The sequence below is a fragment of the Octopus bimaculoides genome, chromosome Z (assembly GCF_046866305.1).
Source record: "Octopus bimaculoides isolate indiv1 chromosome Z, ASM4686630v1, whole genome shotgun sequence".
Taxonomy (NCBI): domain Eukaryota; kingdom Metazoa; phylum Mollusca; class Cephalopoda; order Octopoda; family Octopodidae; genus Octopus; species Octopus bimaculoides.
The window spans coordinates 20,998,465-21,013,580 of record NC_142944.1 but is presented as its reverse complement, the minus strand read 5'-3'; the positions used below and the strand labels follow the sequence as shown (position 1 = coordinate 21,013,580).

The 15,116-nt window shown below is 44.7% G+C and overlaps 1 protein-coding gene across 1 annotated transcript in view; it reads left to right on the top strand.

Moving 5' to 3' along the window:
* Window positions 1-14,174: 14,174 nt before the first annotated feature.
* LOC106870312 (uncharacterized) overlaps window positions 14,175-15,116 on the top strand; it is a 48,072-nt gene continuing 47,130 nt past the window's right edge. The window contains exon 1 of the mRNA XM_014916334.3: window positions 14,175-14,328. Within this exon, the coding sequence (XP_014771820.1) occupies window positions 14,252-14,328 (77 nt within the window). The 5' untranslated portion in view covers window positions 14,175-14,251. The remainder of the gene's footprint in view (window positions 14,329-15,116) is intronic.

Genomic DNA, 15,116 nt, shown 5'->3' with positions numbered 1-15,116 from the left:
CTATGATCGTAGTTCTACTTTGGATCAAAGACTCATGGATAGTATTATTTTGAGACCAACAATAAACGATTATAAGGATATTCTTTTCTATTCTAGGCAACTGATACTTAATTTATCGACTCTGAAAGGATGAAAGGCAAAGTCGTACAAGGAAGGAAAGACTTCCCCCGCCGCACCCCATTTTCTCACAAATTATTGTTCTAAAAAATTTTCTTTTTGCCAAAACCCCACCTTTTCAGATACAGAGATTCCAGAAAATTGCCAAAACTTGGAATTTTGAAATTTCCTCCCACCCGATTTCTTCATTTTTCACTTTTTTCCGTAAACCTAACCCTAAGCAGAAAAATTTGGGGAAATTCTTTTCAGAATCATAATATCCGTATTTTTCCGCATACTTTGAAAAAAAAATTTCTGAAAATAGTTAAAAATTAAGGATTTGGGGGGGGGGGGGGATTTTAAATTACCGATTTTTGCGCCAATTTTTTTGCAAATTCGTATTCTCCGTAGCCGAAAACGGGGGTTTGTGTAGAAAAAAAAATTGAATAAAAAAAAGGTGGTGGGTACAAAAAGAAGTCTTGCCTACAGAGAAACATGACTTTTGTCAAAGAATGAATGGTGACGAATTGATTTTTTTGCTTTTACAGAGTTTGTAGTACCACACTTTTCCATCAGTGATGTCACTGCGTCCAATAAGGCCACAGAGTGAATAATAATTTTCACAGGTGTAGCTGTTCATAATTAACAGATGCCGTGCCAACCATTGAAGAATGTTGTCTCGTGATTCTGCCAATTGAGTGAGATTCCATGATTCATCTAATATTGCTTGACGATTAAGGATTCCAACTTGAGAAACAATAAACAACGGCGCTGCTAGTTTATCACATGCTATTTTGATTTCCAAAAGTATTTAAACAATAATAAACCGTTAACAGATTGTTACGACCTGGTGGCCATAACCCGAATTTACAGAAACAGCGAGGATAGGGTGAACCCAAAACAACAACACACCATGAAATTTTTGGAAAATATTATTAACAATAGTCAGCATAAAAACCAGTTAACATACAAACGAATATATATACGTATAGGAAAGTGGGTTATACATCATTAGATGTACACCTGACTTTCCTATATTAAATTAAGATATGAACGGAACGCTGAACTCCAGACTATCAACATAACAATATTTATTCATGGTGGAAAATCTTGTTTGTTGAGACGTCTTCGGTGTGTGAGAACATGGTTGTTGGGACGTTGGCATATTGATGTGAGCTGTCTAGCGTGAGTTCGAAAGATGGAGAGATAGCTAGACACGTCCTTGCTCAATCGCTGGCCAGCAAGAAAAGAGATCGATCAAAGCGGGAAAGCTTGGTTGTTGAATTCCACGCATGCGTGAGACTACGCATGCGCACGGCGTTACTACAGGGCTCCCCTCGCCAGTGTGGAACGCACGATAATATAATTTTTTTTGTTGGAACGCCTGAGGCAAGGATGGCCACTGAAAACCACCCACAAGATGTAGCACAAACACACACAAAGAAAATGAAAGAAATGAAATGTACACTCGTGTGATACATGCATGCAATGTACAAATTGAAGGAATGAAAGAAAAACATGCAATATGGTGTGTCCCTGGTGGTGGGGTTGTTGGCGCACGACATTGTAGTAGACAACACATTGATGGAGAAGACGTCGACACAGGAACTGTAATATAGTTGTTCTGTATGTGTGGTGGTAATGATATCCTGTTGAAACTGTTGGCGACGTCGGGGGAATGCTTGTAGTTGGTAGTAGTAGTTGTTGTCGTCGCGGTGGTAATCTTGGTTGAACGAAGCTGGTGGCGAAAAGGCTGCTTGGTGATGATGGTGTTTGAAGAGGTACGCTTTTACAGATGGTCGTACAGAGATAATCTCTGTACGACCATTAGCGTCGACCTTGATGAGATTTTTAACCCAAGATGAAATAGTTCGCATGTGACGATAGAAGATGACCGTATGAAATGAATAACAAGAGATATTTAGTGTGGCATAAAAGATGTATGTGTATGTGGGAGTGTGAATGCGACATATAAGAACATAATAAAAGACAGGCCGTCTATATGTATGTGAGATATTACAGCAGATAGAAAGTCAGTACACGTGAGAGTTTTATACCAAGTTCTTGAGTACACAATTGGAAGTATCGCAGGCTGTAATTCTTGTCTGTTTATTATCGTGGTGAAGCTAAGTCACCTAACAGAATCGAAGAGAGAGATTTGCCGCGGTGGTTTAGTTCGGTGTACATAGAAAGTCGTGTTGACTATGGTTGGAGATGTTGGTGGTCATCGTTGCTTGGTAGTTCAGTCTCCATGGCCGCATTTGTTCTTTAGTCGGGGTCACCAGTTATAGGTTGGTAGTCCAGAATCCATGGCCGCGTTTTTTCTTAGTCGGGGTCACCACTTTATAGGAATGCGTTAAATAGCTCAGCGGGCTGCGTTTTTGAATCACGTCGGAGGGTCACCACTTTATAGGAATGTTGGTTATCAGTTATATAGAAATAGTTGTTATTGTAGCTCAGCGGGCTGCGTGTTCGAATCACGTCGGAGGGTCACCACTTTATAGGTTGGTAGTCCAGAATCCATGGCCGCGTTTGTTTTTTAGTCGGGGTCACCACTATATGAACTGGTTTATACATCATTAGATGTACACCTGCTTTCCTATATTAAATTAAGATATGAACGGAACGCAGAACTCCAGACTATCAACACAAACAACATTTATTCAAGGTGGAAAATATATATCTTTAATCTTGTTTGTTGAGACGTCTTCGGTGTGTGAGAACATGGTTGTTGGGACGTTGGTATATTGATGTGAGCTGTCTAGCGTGAGTTCGAAAGATGGAGAGATAGCTAGACACGTCCTTGCTCAATCGCTGGCCAGCAAGAAAGAGATCGTATCAAGCGGGAAAGCTTGGTTGTTGAATTCCACGCATGCGCACGGCGTTACTACATACGAATAAAAAGCAAATGCTACAGCAGATGTGCAGTCAAAATATTTACAAAGGTAACATATATATATATATATATATATATATATATATATACAGTTCAGAAATTCGGACTTCGAATACCGATTTTTGGTTTCACCAAAATTGGCCTCACACAAAATTTGGTTTTTCAAAAATATGCATTCCAAAAATTTTGGATTTCATAAAATCCAGATTTCCATTTTAGTACAAATTCGGTTTTCGAACCTTGACTTCATAAAATTTGTCTTCACAAATTCGGAGTTCAACCTTGGGTTTCGAACCTTGGATGAAGAACCTTGGAACCAGATGTGACACAGAAATTATTTAAAATCTAACAAAAGTTCTGGCGAATTCCTGGGGCATAAAATAAATCTATAAATACCTAACACAAAGCACAAGGTGCAAAAACTAAACAGGCAATCATAGCTTCCAGAATCCGATTGAACAAGTTTGTCTCACAGACTAAACTGTCACAAGAAAACTGTGTGTGTGTGTGTTGTGGTGTGTGCGTACGAGTAAATGTAATCGCCTTACCTCGGTTTTCTTTTCCTCGACTGCGAGTCTGTCTTGCGGTATCCAATCCTTGAAGCTTGCCTCGAGCCAAAGTACACCAGGAATAGCAGCTGCCTCTCCCAAACCTAGACCGTCGCTTAACACGTCTTGTCCTGACCACAACCCTGTTTGAAAAGGGCACGAATGCCGATCGAGGCTCCCTCTGCCCTTTTTCCCCTTCCGGTCAGCCTCCCCAGACACTGACGTCATACCACACGCCACCCTGATCTTAAAAATCACGTTCACCCCTACTCCAATTCGAAGTCCGCCAGCCAACCGGGCGGGCGCCTTACACGTCGAGATCTTCTCAAGCTAGGTGGCTCGTTTCCATCGCACTCTTCATCCGACAAAGTGGCTATCCTGCGCAGATCCAGCACGTGACGCGGCATTCCATCCACAGATACGTTGTTTCTGGAATTGACCGCTGTCACTGTTCCCCTGCCCCATTGTGATGTGCAGCGTGCCTTCGGCGGCTTGACCCAAACTTCCTCCCCTACTTTCACGCCGGCGGGTCCCTTCTCTTCCTCGCAGAACTCCGGCGTCTTACTGGGATGCCTCCATTCATATTTGAACACCGCTCTGTGCAGCACAGACTCTTCCGCTTGTCCGGATCGGGGAGACATGTTGTACCAGTAGACCGCTTCCAGGGGCGAAATGTGCCCCCTTTCAGCCATGGCCTTGATCGTCCGATGGTGCCTCTCAACGATTCCGTTGCCACCCGGCCTATGCGCCGCTCTAAATAATCGTCGCACCTTCCACCGGTCAAGCATCTCTCCCAACGCTTCCGAACGAAACGCCGCCCCGTTGTCCATTAGCAGTTCTTCCACAGGACCCCTCTCCAAGAATATCCCGTTCAGAATGCGGGCAATCTCATCGGCAATGCCTGTCCTCAGCTCCCTCCAAATGGCCAGCCGGCCCGCAGTCGACCATGCTGAGATACATTTCCTGACGGTAGTGCGTCACATCCACAGCCAGTCTCCTCCAGTTGCGCTCTACTGAGAGGTTCCCCTGCTCATGCCCACCCGGGGCGGGGTCAATGGACTGGCATCTGTCACATTTCGCGACCACTTTCTTAACGTTTCTCCTAGTGACGTCAGCATCAACCATTTTCGCCAGATACAGGGTCCTATCCACCCCCAAGTGGTGCATAGCATGTAGCTCCTTCAGTTCGGAGTCACCCAGCCGACACGCTGCCGCTATCCCTTTCCTTGCTTCCTCCGGTTCCTCCAGCCACGCCCTTTTCACCCTGGTCAGTGCGTCCGCCCTGTTTCTTTCCGAAGGCACGAAAACCACGTTCAGCTTCAGTCCGAACTCGGCGATCAGCTCTCCCAGAACTCCTAGGCGGCGTTTCACCAACATCTCCGCGGCACCTTTCGTCCGGACTCTCTTCTCGCTGGTAATTACTGTTCCTACCCAGCCGACCACAGTGGCCGAATCCGTCCGGATCTCGATCGAGCGCAGTCCCCATCTCAGGGCCAAGTTCACCCCTTTCAGCACCGCATCTAGTTCGGCGACATTGATGTGGTTGAAGTCGTCCGCTTTCCGTAGCCAGGCCGCATCCTCCACCTCAGCACCTTCGATCTCCAACACAACCCCTATCGCTATACTGCTAGCATCACACCAAACCGTCCCGCTCTCCGTCTTGGGCACATACCAGTTTCCTCTAACCGGGTCTTCCGCTCTCGTTCTCTCCAGGATTTTCCGCATCATCGCCACCGTCGCCTCTCCTACTTTGTCACTCCAACTCTCCCCCTCTGCTCGTCTCTTGATGTAACTACATACAATGCGCAACCAACCAGCGATCGGATAGTGTCCGATCAACTTCCCACAAACCGAGAGCAACTCTCTTCTGCTGACGCTGGAACTCAGCTCTGAGATCTCGTTTCCTCTCCGGAACACCAGCTCGCCCGATCTGTCTTTTTGTAGCTTCAGCCCCAGCGCAGCTCCCCCCACCATCGACTCAGGCGGCTTCGCAATCAGCCCGAACCTCTCCAGGTGTCTCACTACCTCGGTGGCTGGCACTACAGTCTCGTCAACCAAAATGTCGTCGATGTAGGAACTGGTGGCCTTCCTTATCCTCTCCTCTTTCCCTAGGACGGACTTGAGCACCATCGCCATAATTTTCGGAGCGGAATTCAGCCCGAAACCCAGCCTGGTTAAACAGTACGTCCGGCCCTTGTACCGCACCAGCTGGTATCGCCACAGCTTGTCACTCACACGGAGCTGCAAATATGCCGACTTCAAGTCGACGATCGTCGCTGCCTTGGTCGACTGTCTCCACACACGTAATGTCTCACCGCAAACGTCCGTTGCCTCGCCTCCCGTGTGGCACGATATATGGTCGTTCAGTTCCCTAAAGTCCAGCACCGGTCTGACTTTTCCTTTCGTCGGCTGCACCACCGCCATCAGAGGCAGCACTCCACTCACCACCTCCTCTTTCCACGGGACAAGGACTCCTTCCTTGATCCATCTCTCTACCTCCTCGTCGAACTCGACGTCGGCGTGACCTTTCAACGTATGCTGGTAGCAGCTCACCCTGTTCTTTAGTAGTGGGGTCTCGTCCTTCCATCGCCACTCTATCGTCCACCTCCGACCATCAAACGCCGCCTGAAAATCTTTGTCTTCGATGGTGTAAGCGGCGCTGTCCTCGACGGGGCTCTGCTCTTTCTTCCTCGTCCATTTCTAGGTAGAGGGTCAGGGCGCTCCCTTCCAAGTATAGAGCCATGAGACTCGCCACATCACTTATTCCTTGCAGCTTGGCAACGAGCCTAATTTTTCGTATCCAAGCCATCACATCTCCTTCGCCATTAAAAGGCCTGATCACATCGCTGGCGATCCTAATCTTGGTGGCTGCCATCGCGGCGAATTTCTGCACGTGGGGCCGAAAGAGCTTGTGGTGTGTGCGTACGAGTAGATGTAATCGCCTTACCTCGGTTTTCCTTTCCTCGACTGCGAGTCTGTCTTGCGGTATCCAATCCTTGAAGCTTGCCCCGACCCAAAGTACACCAGGAATAGCAGCTGCCTCTCCCAAACCTAGACCGTCGCTTAACACGTCTTGTCCTGACCACAACCCCGTTCGAAAAGGGCACGAATGCCGATCGAGGCTCCCTCTGCCCTTTTTCCCCTTCCGGTCAACTCGCCCTTCCGGTCAGCCTCCCCAGACACTGACGTCATACCACATGTGTAAAATTATCTCTGTTTATAAAGTTTGCCAGGGTGTAGCCAATTTGTCATAGTTTCGCAGTTTTGGCTAATAACTATAGCGACCCCCATTTTAACAATGGACTTCACCCTTACAGTGCAGCATAAAAACTGTTTTCTTGTTTGCTTCACAACGAAGATGATGTGTAACAGGTGAGTAAAATATACTTTAGTAAATTTAGAAGCAAATATGAACCATTTTGTTGCACGGAGTTGGATTTGTTAAATGGAATTTCTATAATTATTGTGTTATTGAGTTGCGTTGCTGTTGATTTTTGTCGAAGGTTTCTTGGAAAAATTGTTATTTATTGTCACTGTTTTTGCGAAGCTGATTGTGGTTTCTCCCTGCGTGAGAAGACCAAAAATGGCAGGCTGTAAAGCCAGCATTTCAGAGGAAGAAATGGAGAGAATCGTCGAGACTAAATTGGACGAGTCAGACGACGAGACAGGAAGCAATATAAGAAGTATTATAAGAAGAAGAATCATAGACATACCAAGTTTAACAACAACCAAAAAAGAAACGAGTATGAATTTTGCTGCCGTTGCTGATGGAAAAACAAAGGAAATTAACTTAGAAAACCTTGGTAAACACGAAGAACTACTGACACGCGAAGGCTACGAGACAAGAGTTATTACTCCGAAGGAGATTGTAGAAAATGAAGAAAAGAAAACAATCATCTTTGAAACTTGATGTGTGAAGCAAAAGAAACTAGATTTTGTGATCGAATGAGAAATCTAAAAATGCTTGAAGCCCATTTGGTCAAACATACGCTCCATAACAAGAGGGGAAAAAGTACGCCACAATTGAGGTGAGAATGGAGACGGAAGAATTAGCCCGTCTCCAGTCTGAGAGCCCCTTAAAAACGGGCAGAAGGACATCCAAAATAAACATAAAAGGTGTGCCACCAGAAGTCGACCCGGAGTGGCTGGTGGCAGCGGTGACGGATAAACTGGAAGATAAGATCTCCATCCTAGATGCGGAGGTAATGGAAACACGCAACTGGCTTGGCCAATCCATAAAAATTACCATTCAAGCGGAACAAGCCCTACTGGAAGAAATAACCGCGGTCATCTCGGTTGGTGAGACTCGTCTAGCAGTTATGGTGGAAGGTCGCCAGCCGAGATGCTTCCAGTGTGGCAAGAAAGGCCATATTAAACAAAACTGTAAAAAGGAGAAAGAGGAGCAAAAGAAGACACAACAAAGAGAGGCCCCCTCAGAAGACGAGGTGGAGACTGTGCAAAATACCACACCAATTCCTGAGGAAGGCTGGACAGTAAAAGAGCTTAAAAGAAAAATGAAACTAAGTATGACCAAGGAAGGAGATAAATTCAAACCTCAACCCCACAAGAAGGAAAAGCCGCCAAGCAGTAACAAAAAGGAAAAAGAAGACAACTGTTACATGGCGGTTCGAACCTCGAACCGCGACTTAATGAACAAGATTGCAGTGGATCACTTGGAACAGATAGAAAACGATTTCGAAGTAGATTTTAGAATATACAAAACGAGCAGAAAGACTTACAAAATTTACGCGAATAATTTTCGCAAGGACATTGGTCTTCCGAGACTAGACGTAGCTGAGAAAATATTCGAGGGCCTAACAGCTCCGACACCACGGGCCCGAGAAAAAGAAAGAGGAGGGTTCAACCCCTTCTCTCGACACCTAAGTAAGTAATTTTTTTTCATTTTCCTTTTAATGGCAGTTCGCGTAGGATGTTTGAATGTGCGTGACATGACTTCGAGCTGGAAGCAAGGTCGTTTCCTTAACGACGTTACGTCACGTAGTTTAGATGTTATTGTGGCTACTGAAACTCGGTTAAAGGGGCCAAGAGATCTGCTCCCGCTTCTGGACGGCTACGAGAGATACGTCTCTCCGCACCGTCCGGGAGTGGGGTGTTGGTCCTCCTCAAAAGAAACCGAGTTTCGGAGAAAAGGTTGGCTTTTGTGGATCCAGAAGGTAGGTTGGTCGTCTTGGATCTGACATTCAGTTGTGGTAAAGAAATCAGGTTGGTGGCAGTATATGCACCCGATTATAGTTCGACTGATTATTTTCGAGATTTGGAGAAATTTCTGGGCACGTCACGTCCCTTAGTTGTGTTAGGAGACTTTAATGCTATTCTCAACGCGCGAGTGGATAGTGTTGGCTCTGATTCTAGGACACCGAACCGTGGCTTCCGGGATCTACTAAGTCGCTTTCAGCTAGTAGATCCCTACAGACTAAAATTCCCGAACGCTCCACAGTGGACGTGGACAAATAGCGACGGGTCTATGAAGTCTTACATAGATAGGATCTTAATTAGAGAAATAGATAAAGATCTAGTTAAGTGTCCACAGTTGCATCTGGTCAGTTACAGTGATCACAAAATGATCACATGTAAACTGTACCTAGATAAGTTAAGTAGTAAAGGATCTGTCTACTGGAAACTTAAATCCCTTTTGGCTATTGAGGAGTACAGGAGTCGAATTAAGTTAATGATACAGAGGGCATTAACTGGTACCACCATTAACAACAAATGATGGTACGCCCTCAAAAGAGCCATAAAATTTGAGTCTATTAGATATAGTACAGGTTTAGTGGCTATCTCAGGTGAAGGTGAAGAGACTGAAATTGAACCAGAACCTCGAAGCCAAGCACATGGGTTGCATCGCCAGAGCTAGACTTCGTGCGATGGGGAGCAAGAGTATCAGGGCCGCTGGATGGACATGAGTTGTGGAAACCCAACGTGGAAATGATTCTACAATCCGATCTGTGGTGAACTAGCAAGGTAATACGGTTATACATCATTAGATGTATACCTGACTTTCCTATATAAAATTAAGATATAAACGGAACGCTGAACTCCGGACTATCAACTTAAACAACATTTATTCAGGTGGTAAATATATACATCTTTAGCTCTTGTTTGTTGTTACAGCTTCTGTGTGTGTGTGCATTGTTGTTGGGACGTTTGGTATGTAGGTGTAAGCGAGCTGTCGAGCGTAAGTTCGAAAGATGAAGAGAGACAGCTAAACACGTAAAGAGACTGTCTCCAGAGTTTGAATGTCGGAGACACTGCTTGACACGTCCATGCTCATGGCCGGCCGACCGAGAAAGAGATAGAATAGAAGCGGGAACGCTTGGTTGTTGAATTGCACGCATGTGTGAGACTACGCATGCGCACAGCGTTACTACAGGGCTCCCTTGCCAGTGCGAAAACGCACGATAATATGAAATCTGTTAGAACGCCTGAGGCAGGATGGCCACTGAAAACCACCCACAAGATGTAGCACAAAACACACACAAAAAAAATGAAAGGAATGAAATGTACACTCGTGTGATACATGCATGCAATGTACAAATGAAATGACAATGACAAAACAACCGTGATGACAACTGTCCAGGAAACTGGAATCACGCGATGTAAAAGTCTGATTGTTTGTTTTCCCTGAAAGGAAAGTAAATATATGAGTGCACAAGTGTGTGTGTGAGTGAAAACACAGAACAAGTGAAAGTGTCTGTATAGAAAAAATCCAGTTCGTACAGGAGTCCCACAAGGAGATAGAATGTCCTGTTGAAACTTGGCGACGTCGGGGGGAATGCTTGTAGTTGGTAGTAGTAATTGTTGTCGTCGCGGTGGTAATCTTGGTTGAACGAAGCTGGTGGCGAAAAGGTCACTCGGTGATGGTGTTTGAAGAGGTGCGCTTTTACAGACGATCGACAGACAAATCTCTGTACGTCCATTAGCGAAAACCTCGAAGAAAAATTTTCTTAACCCAAGATGAAAGAACGACCGTGCGAACTCAAAAAGGAGAAATGGTGACGAATGGACAAACAGAGGACTCCTTTTATTTAAACGTGTCACACGGTCGAACACAAAATATATATCAATGATGATATACAAATAATGTTATACTACGATAACAAAAATAGCCAGTAACGAGACGATAAAAGATGACCGTATGAAATGAATAACAAGAGATATTTTGTGTGGCATAAAAGATGTATGTGTATGTGAGAGTGTGAATGCGACATATAAGAACATAATAAAAAACAGGCCGTCTATATGTATGTGAGATATCACAGCAGATAGAAAGTCAGTACACGTGAGAGTTTTATACAAAGTTTTTTTTTTAGTACACAATTGGAAAGTCGCAGGCTGTAATTCTTGTCTGTTTATCGTGAGTGGAAACAGCCACTCTAACAGAGGCGAGATAAAAACCGCGCTTGTTGATGTTGGTAATACGTAGTAAGTCGTGTTGACTATGGTTGGAGATGTTGGTGGCGTAGTAATCGTAGAATCGTGTTGGTCATGACGATGATGCTGGTTAGTAGTTCAGTCTCCATGGCCGCATTTGTTCTTTAGTCGAGTTCACCAGTTATAGGTTGGTAGTCCAGAGTCCATGCTGCGTTTGTTTCTTCGTCGGGGGTCACCAGTATAGGAAAGTTGGTTATACATCATTAGATGTATAACTGACTTTCCTATATAAAATTAAGATATAAACGGAACGCTGAACTCCGGACTATCAACTTAAACAACATTTATTCAGGTGGTAAATATATACATCTTTAGCTCTTGTTTGTTGTTACAGCTTCTGTGTGTGTAAGCATTGTTGTTGGGACGTTTGGTATGTAGGTGTAAGCGAGCTGTCGAGCGTAAGTTCGAAAGATGAAGAGAGACAGCTAAACACGTCAAGAGACTGTCTCCAGAGCTGGAATGTTGGAGACACTGCTTGACACGTCCATGCTCATGGCCGGCCGACCGAGAAAGAGATAGAATAGAAGCGGGAACGCTTGGTTGTTGAATTGCACGCATGCGTGAGACTACGCATGCGCACAGCGTTACTACACGGTGAACGAACCCGAGGAGATGTGTCAGACGTTTCAGTAGCACTTCACCCAGCTTTTCGAGGGGTGGGGGAGGACCGGTTGCTAGGGAGGGCCTTACGGACTCCCTCGTCGGGCTGCCGCGTCTCTTGGACAGGATGCGGAGAGATGTGAAGGGTCGATCTCTCCTGAGGAAATTATTGAGGCTATGTCGGAATGCGGCGGTGGTAAGGCGCCGGGACTCGATGGTCTTCCCTACGAGCTATATAAAAGTATGCCAGACTTGTTCGGTTACATATTGGCTGGCGTCTACGCGAACTGGCAGCAGAATGGGTTGATTCCCAGATCTGTGCGCCGGGGAGTGGTGACGCTGGTCAGGAAAGACCCGAGCAAGGGGGACGATGTAAATAATTTTAGGCCCATCACCCTGCTTAACACAGAGGTGAAGATTCTGGCCAAGGTGTTAGCCAAAAGACTGACGCAGGTCGCGGGTGGTCTGATCTGGAAAGCACAAACCTGTGCGATCCCTGGCAGAACCATCCAGGACTACATTCATCTAGTACGCTACACCGTAGAGGGGTATGGTAAGAAAACTGGCAAAGGTGGGGCACTGGTCAATTTAGACCAAGCTAAAGCTTTCGATAGGGTGGATCATCGTTACCTGGTAACTGTTCTCGCGCAGTTTGGACTGGGTCTCGGATCCCTCAGGTGGATCATACAGTTGTATGACAACATCGATTCGATTGTTCGCGTGAACGGTTTTCTTTCAAAGCCGTTCAGTATAAAACGGTCGGTTCACCAAGGGTGTTCACTCTCTCCGCTTTTATACGTAATGTCTCTCGAGCCATTGCTGAGAAAGCTGAGTGGCATCCCGACGAATTTAGGAGGTGGAACATCTGTTACAGCGTATGCGGATGACATCGCTATCATCGTGACCGAGATGGAACACCTGCGTCAAGTGGGTGAAACCATTAAGGTTTACGAGACGGTGGCAGGAGCAAAGATTAACCGGGAAAAATCAGTCGGCTTGCAACTCGGCACCTGGAGGGGCAAGTCGATGCCTTCGAATAGCGTCGTGGGGCGCTGGACGGAGGGCCCGGTTAAGTTGCTAGGAATCTGGATTGGTCCAGATCTCCAAATAGAAAAGAACTGGTCAGAGGTAGCGGACAAGGTATGCCACATAGCCAGGACCTGGTCTTGGCAGTGGCTGTCCTTGAAAGGGAGGGCGGAGGTGGCCAATGTGTTTATCGCATCGGTCATTGCTTACCGCCTGACCGTCGTTCCTTGCCCACGTTTGTGGTTAAGCAAGTTGGAGAGGCTAATCTTTCGCTTTTTGTGGAAGGGCACCTCCCCACTTGTAAGACGTTCTATTTGCTGTCAGAAGCCGTTAAAGGGTGGGTTGGGGATGCTGTAGTTGATGATGCGCAGACATGTGTTGAGGCTGAGGCACCTTCAACTTTACCTGGATGGTGAACGGGTGTGGACTTCGCTCGCTAGACGGATGTTCGCCGGCTTCAGCGGTTTTGGCGTTGGAGAAAACTGGTTTAGTCGCAGACCGAGGTTGGGTTTATGGTATATGGAGTGTCGTAAGGCACTCCTCCAGTTCCAGGACTCGGGCAATTCCAGCGGTCTCAGTATCACCGCAGCCTTTTATAGTAGGTTGGTAGAGGCAGGAAATGACGATGACCTGGGAACGACCCTGGGTCTCGATGATAATCAGTTGGACAACCTGTTCCGAAGGACATTCGGGCCGAAGACACTGGATAATTTCCAAAAGTCTTTGGCCTGGCAGTGTTACAGAGGAGCTTTACCGGTTCGGGATAAACTCACCAGACACGGCCAGCCTGGGCCGTCGTCCTGTCCAAGAGGCGGGCAGGATGTGGTAACCGCCCTGCACGCTATTGTTCAGTGTCCTGATATTTCTGATGTATAGGTTTATGCAGAACACCCGGACGAGAGAAGGGTACAGCTATCAACTGATTCGATTTTAAAAATCAATCCACCGGACTTCTTCACGAACGAAGGTAAGAATTGCTTTCTCGTAGTAGTGGCAATGGTGAAAGAGGTGATTTGGAAGACAAGGGTGAAAGGAATGAGGACAGACAACTTAATATCTGGCCTCGCTTTGGTGAACTTCATGTTTCACTTAAAAAGAAAAGTGGGGCTGGAAAGATGTCTGTCCGAGAGTGTGTTCAAGAAAACGATGGATGCGTGTTTCACGGATGTTGGGTATGAAAGGCCCTGCGTGAGCACGCCAAGAAGGGAAAACGGGTGTCGATGAAAAAACAGGGCTCGTGGGGTCGGATCGGACCTGCTTATTTCATCTCATTTGTCTTATTGTTTGTAATCATTGTTTTCGTGTAACATACGAATAATCATGTATTCGATTTAAAATTTTAATACCCCATTTGTTTGACCCCCAATGCTTGTTTGCATTGTCTCCTCTGTGTACATCCTTTATGGTGATAATAAAACAGTAAAGTATACTTTAGTGAATTTAGTTATGTCCCTTTACTTTTTTTTTTACGAACGTAAACCGAACAATTACCCATAGTATTTAAATACAAATATTATACAAATATTATACAAATATTATACAAATATTATTAATAGTGGTAGATTAATGAATAATTAAAAATATTTCACTTGTAATTATTTAAAACCAGATATAAATGGGTATGTTGTCATAAATGAGTATGTTGTCAAACAGAAGTTTAGTTTCGTACTTCACAATGGAGACTCGAAAATTACAAGAACAGATCAAAGGGTGTGTTTATTATTCTATAATGAACTTTTATTTAATTTTCGTTTTCTATAATTTACTAATAATTCTACCGTATCTATTTTACTTTAAAAATGTACTTCAGAAGGACTTCAATTTCTGTAGGGAAAGAGATAGATAGAGGGACTATGCTTACGGGTGTATGTGTTTGTAAAAGATAAGGATGAAGTTTGTTTTGTTGATAAAAAAAAAAGTGTTCAGCTTCTTTAAACAATTTATTTGATGTTCCACTTAACATTTTCTTTTCAGAATGTATATTTAAAAAAAAAAATTGTATTATTTTTCGGTTGTCTATATATAATATATATAAATCAAATTTTCGCGAAGGATTGTCTGTTACGCGTTACTAGCAGGGCGGGATTAAAGCTCTTAAAGCACAAACTCAGCGATTGTTCCTTCTCGGCATTTCTTTAGTAATTGTCTGACAAAAGATATTAAGACCTGCGCTGAGTGTGAAATAATAGATTAAAAATAGTATTCTCCTAGACCTTACGCTATTTTAAATGTAACTTGTCTGTAATAAAGAAACAATGTAAACAAATTATTTACTAAGGCAAATTTTAAAACAAATATTAGGAAAAACTACATGTACAAAACTTTATTGAAAACAATTCTGCCTGCGTAAATCCATGTTAGTGGTCAATTGAAAAACAAAGTATCAATAAATATTTACGAAATGAAACTTATTTCATTCATTCCTTTCTGATGCTGGAATACATTTCTCGCTGATACCCGGCGAGTCCGATTCGCGACAAAGAGGCACGACTGCAGAG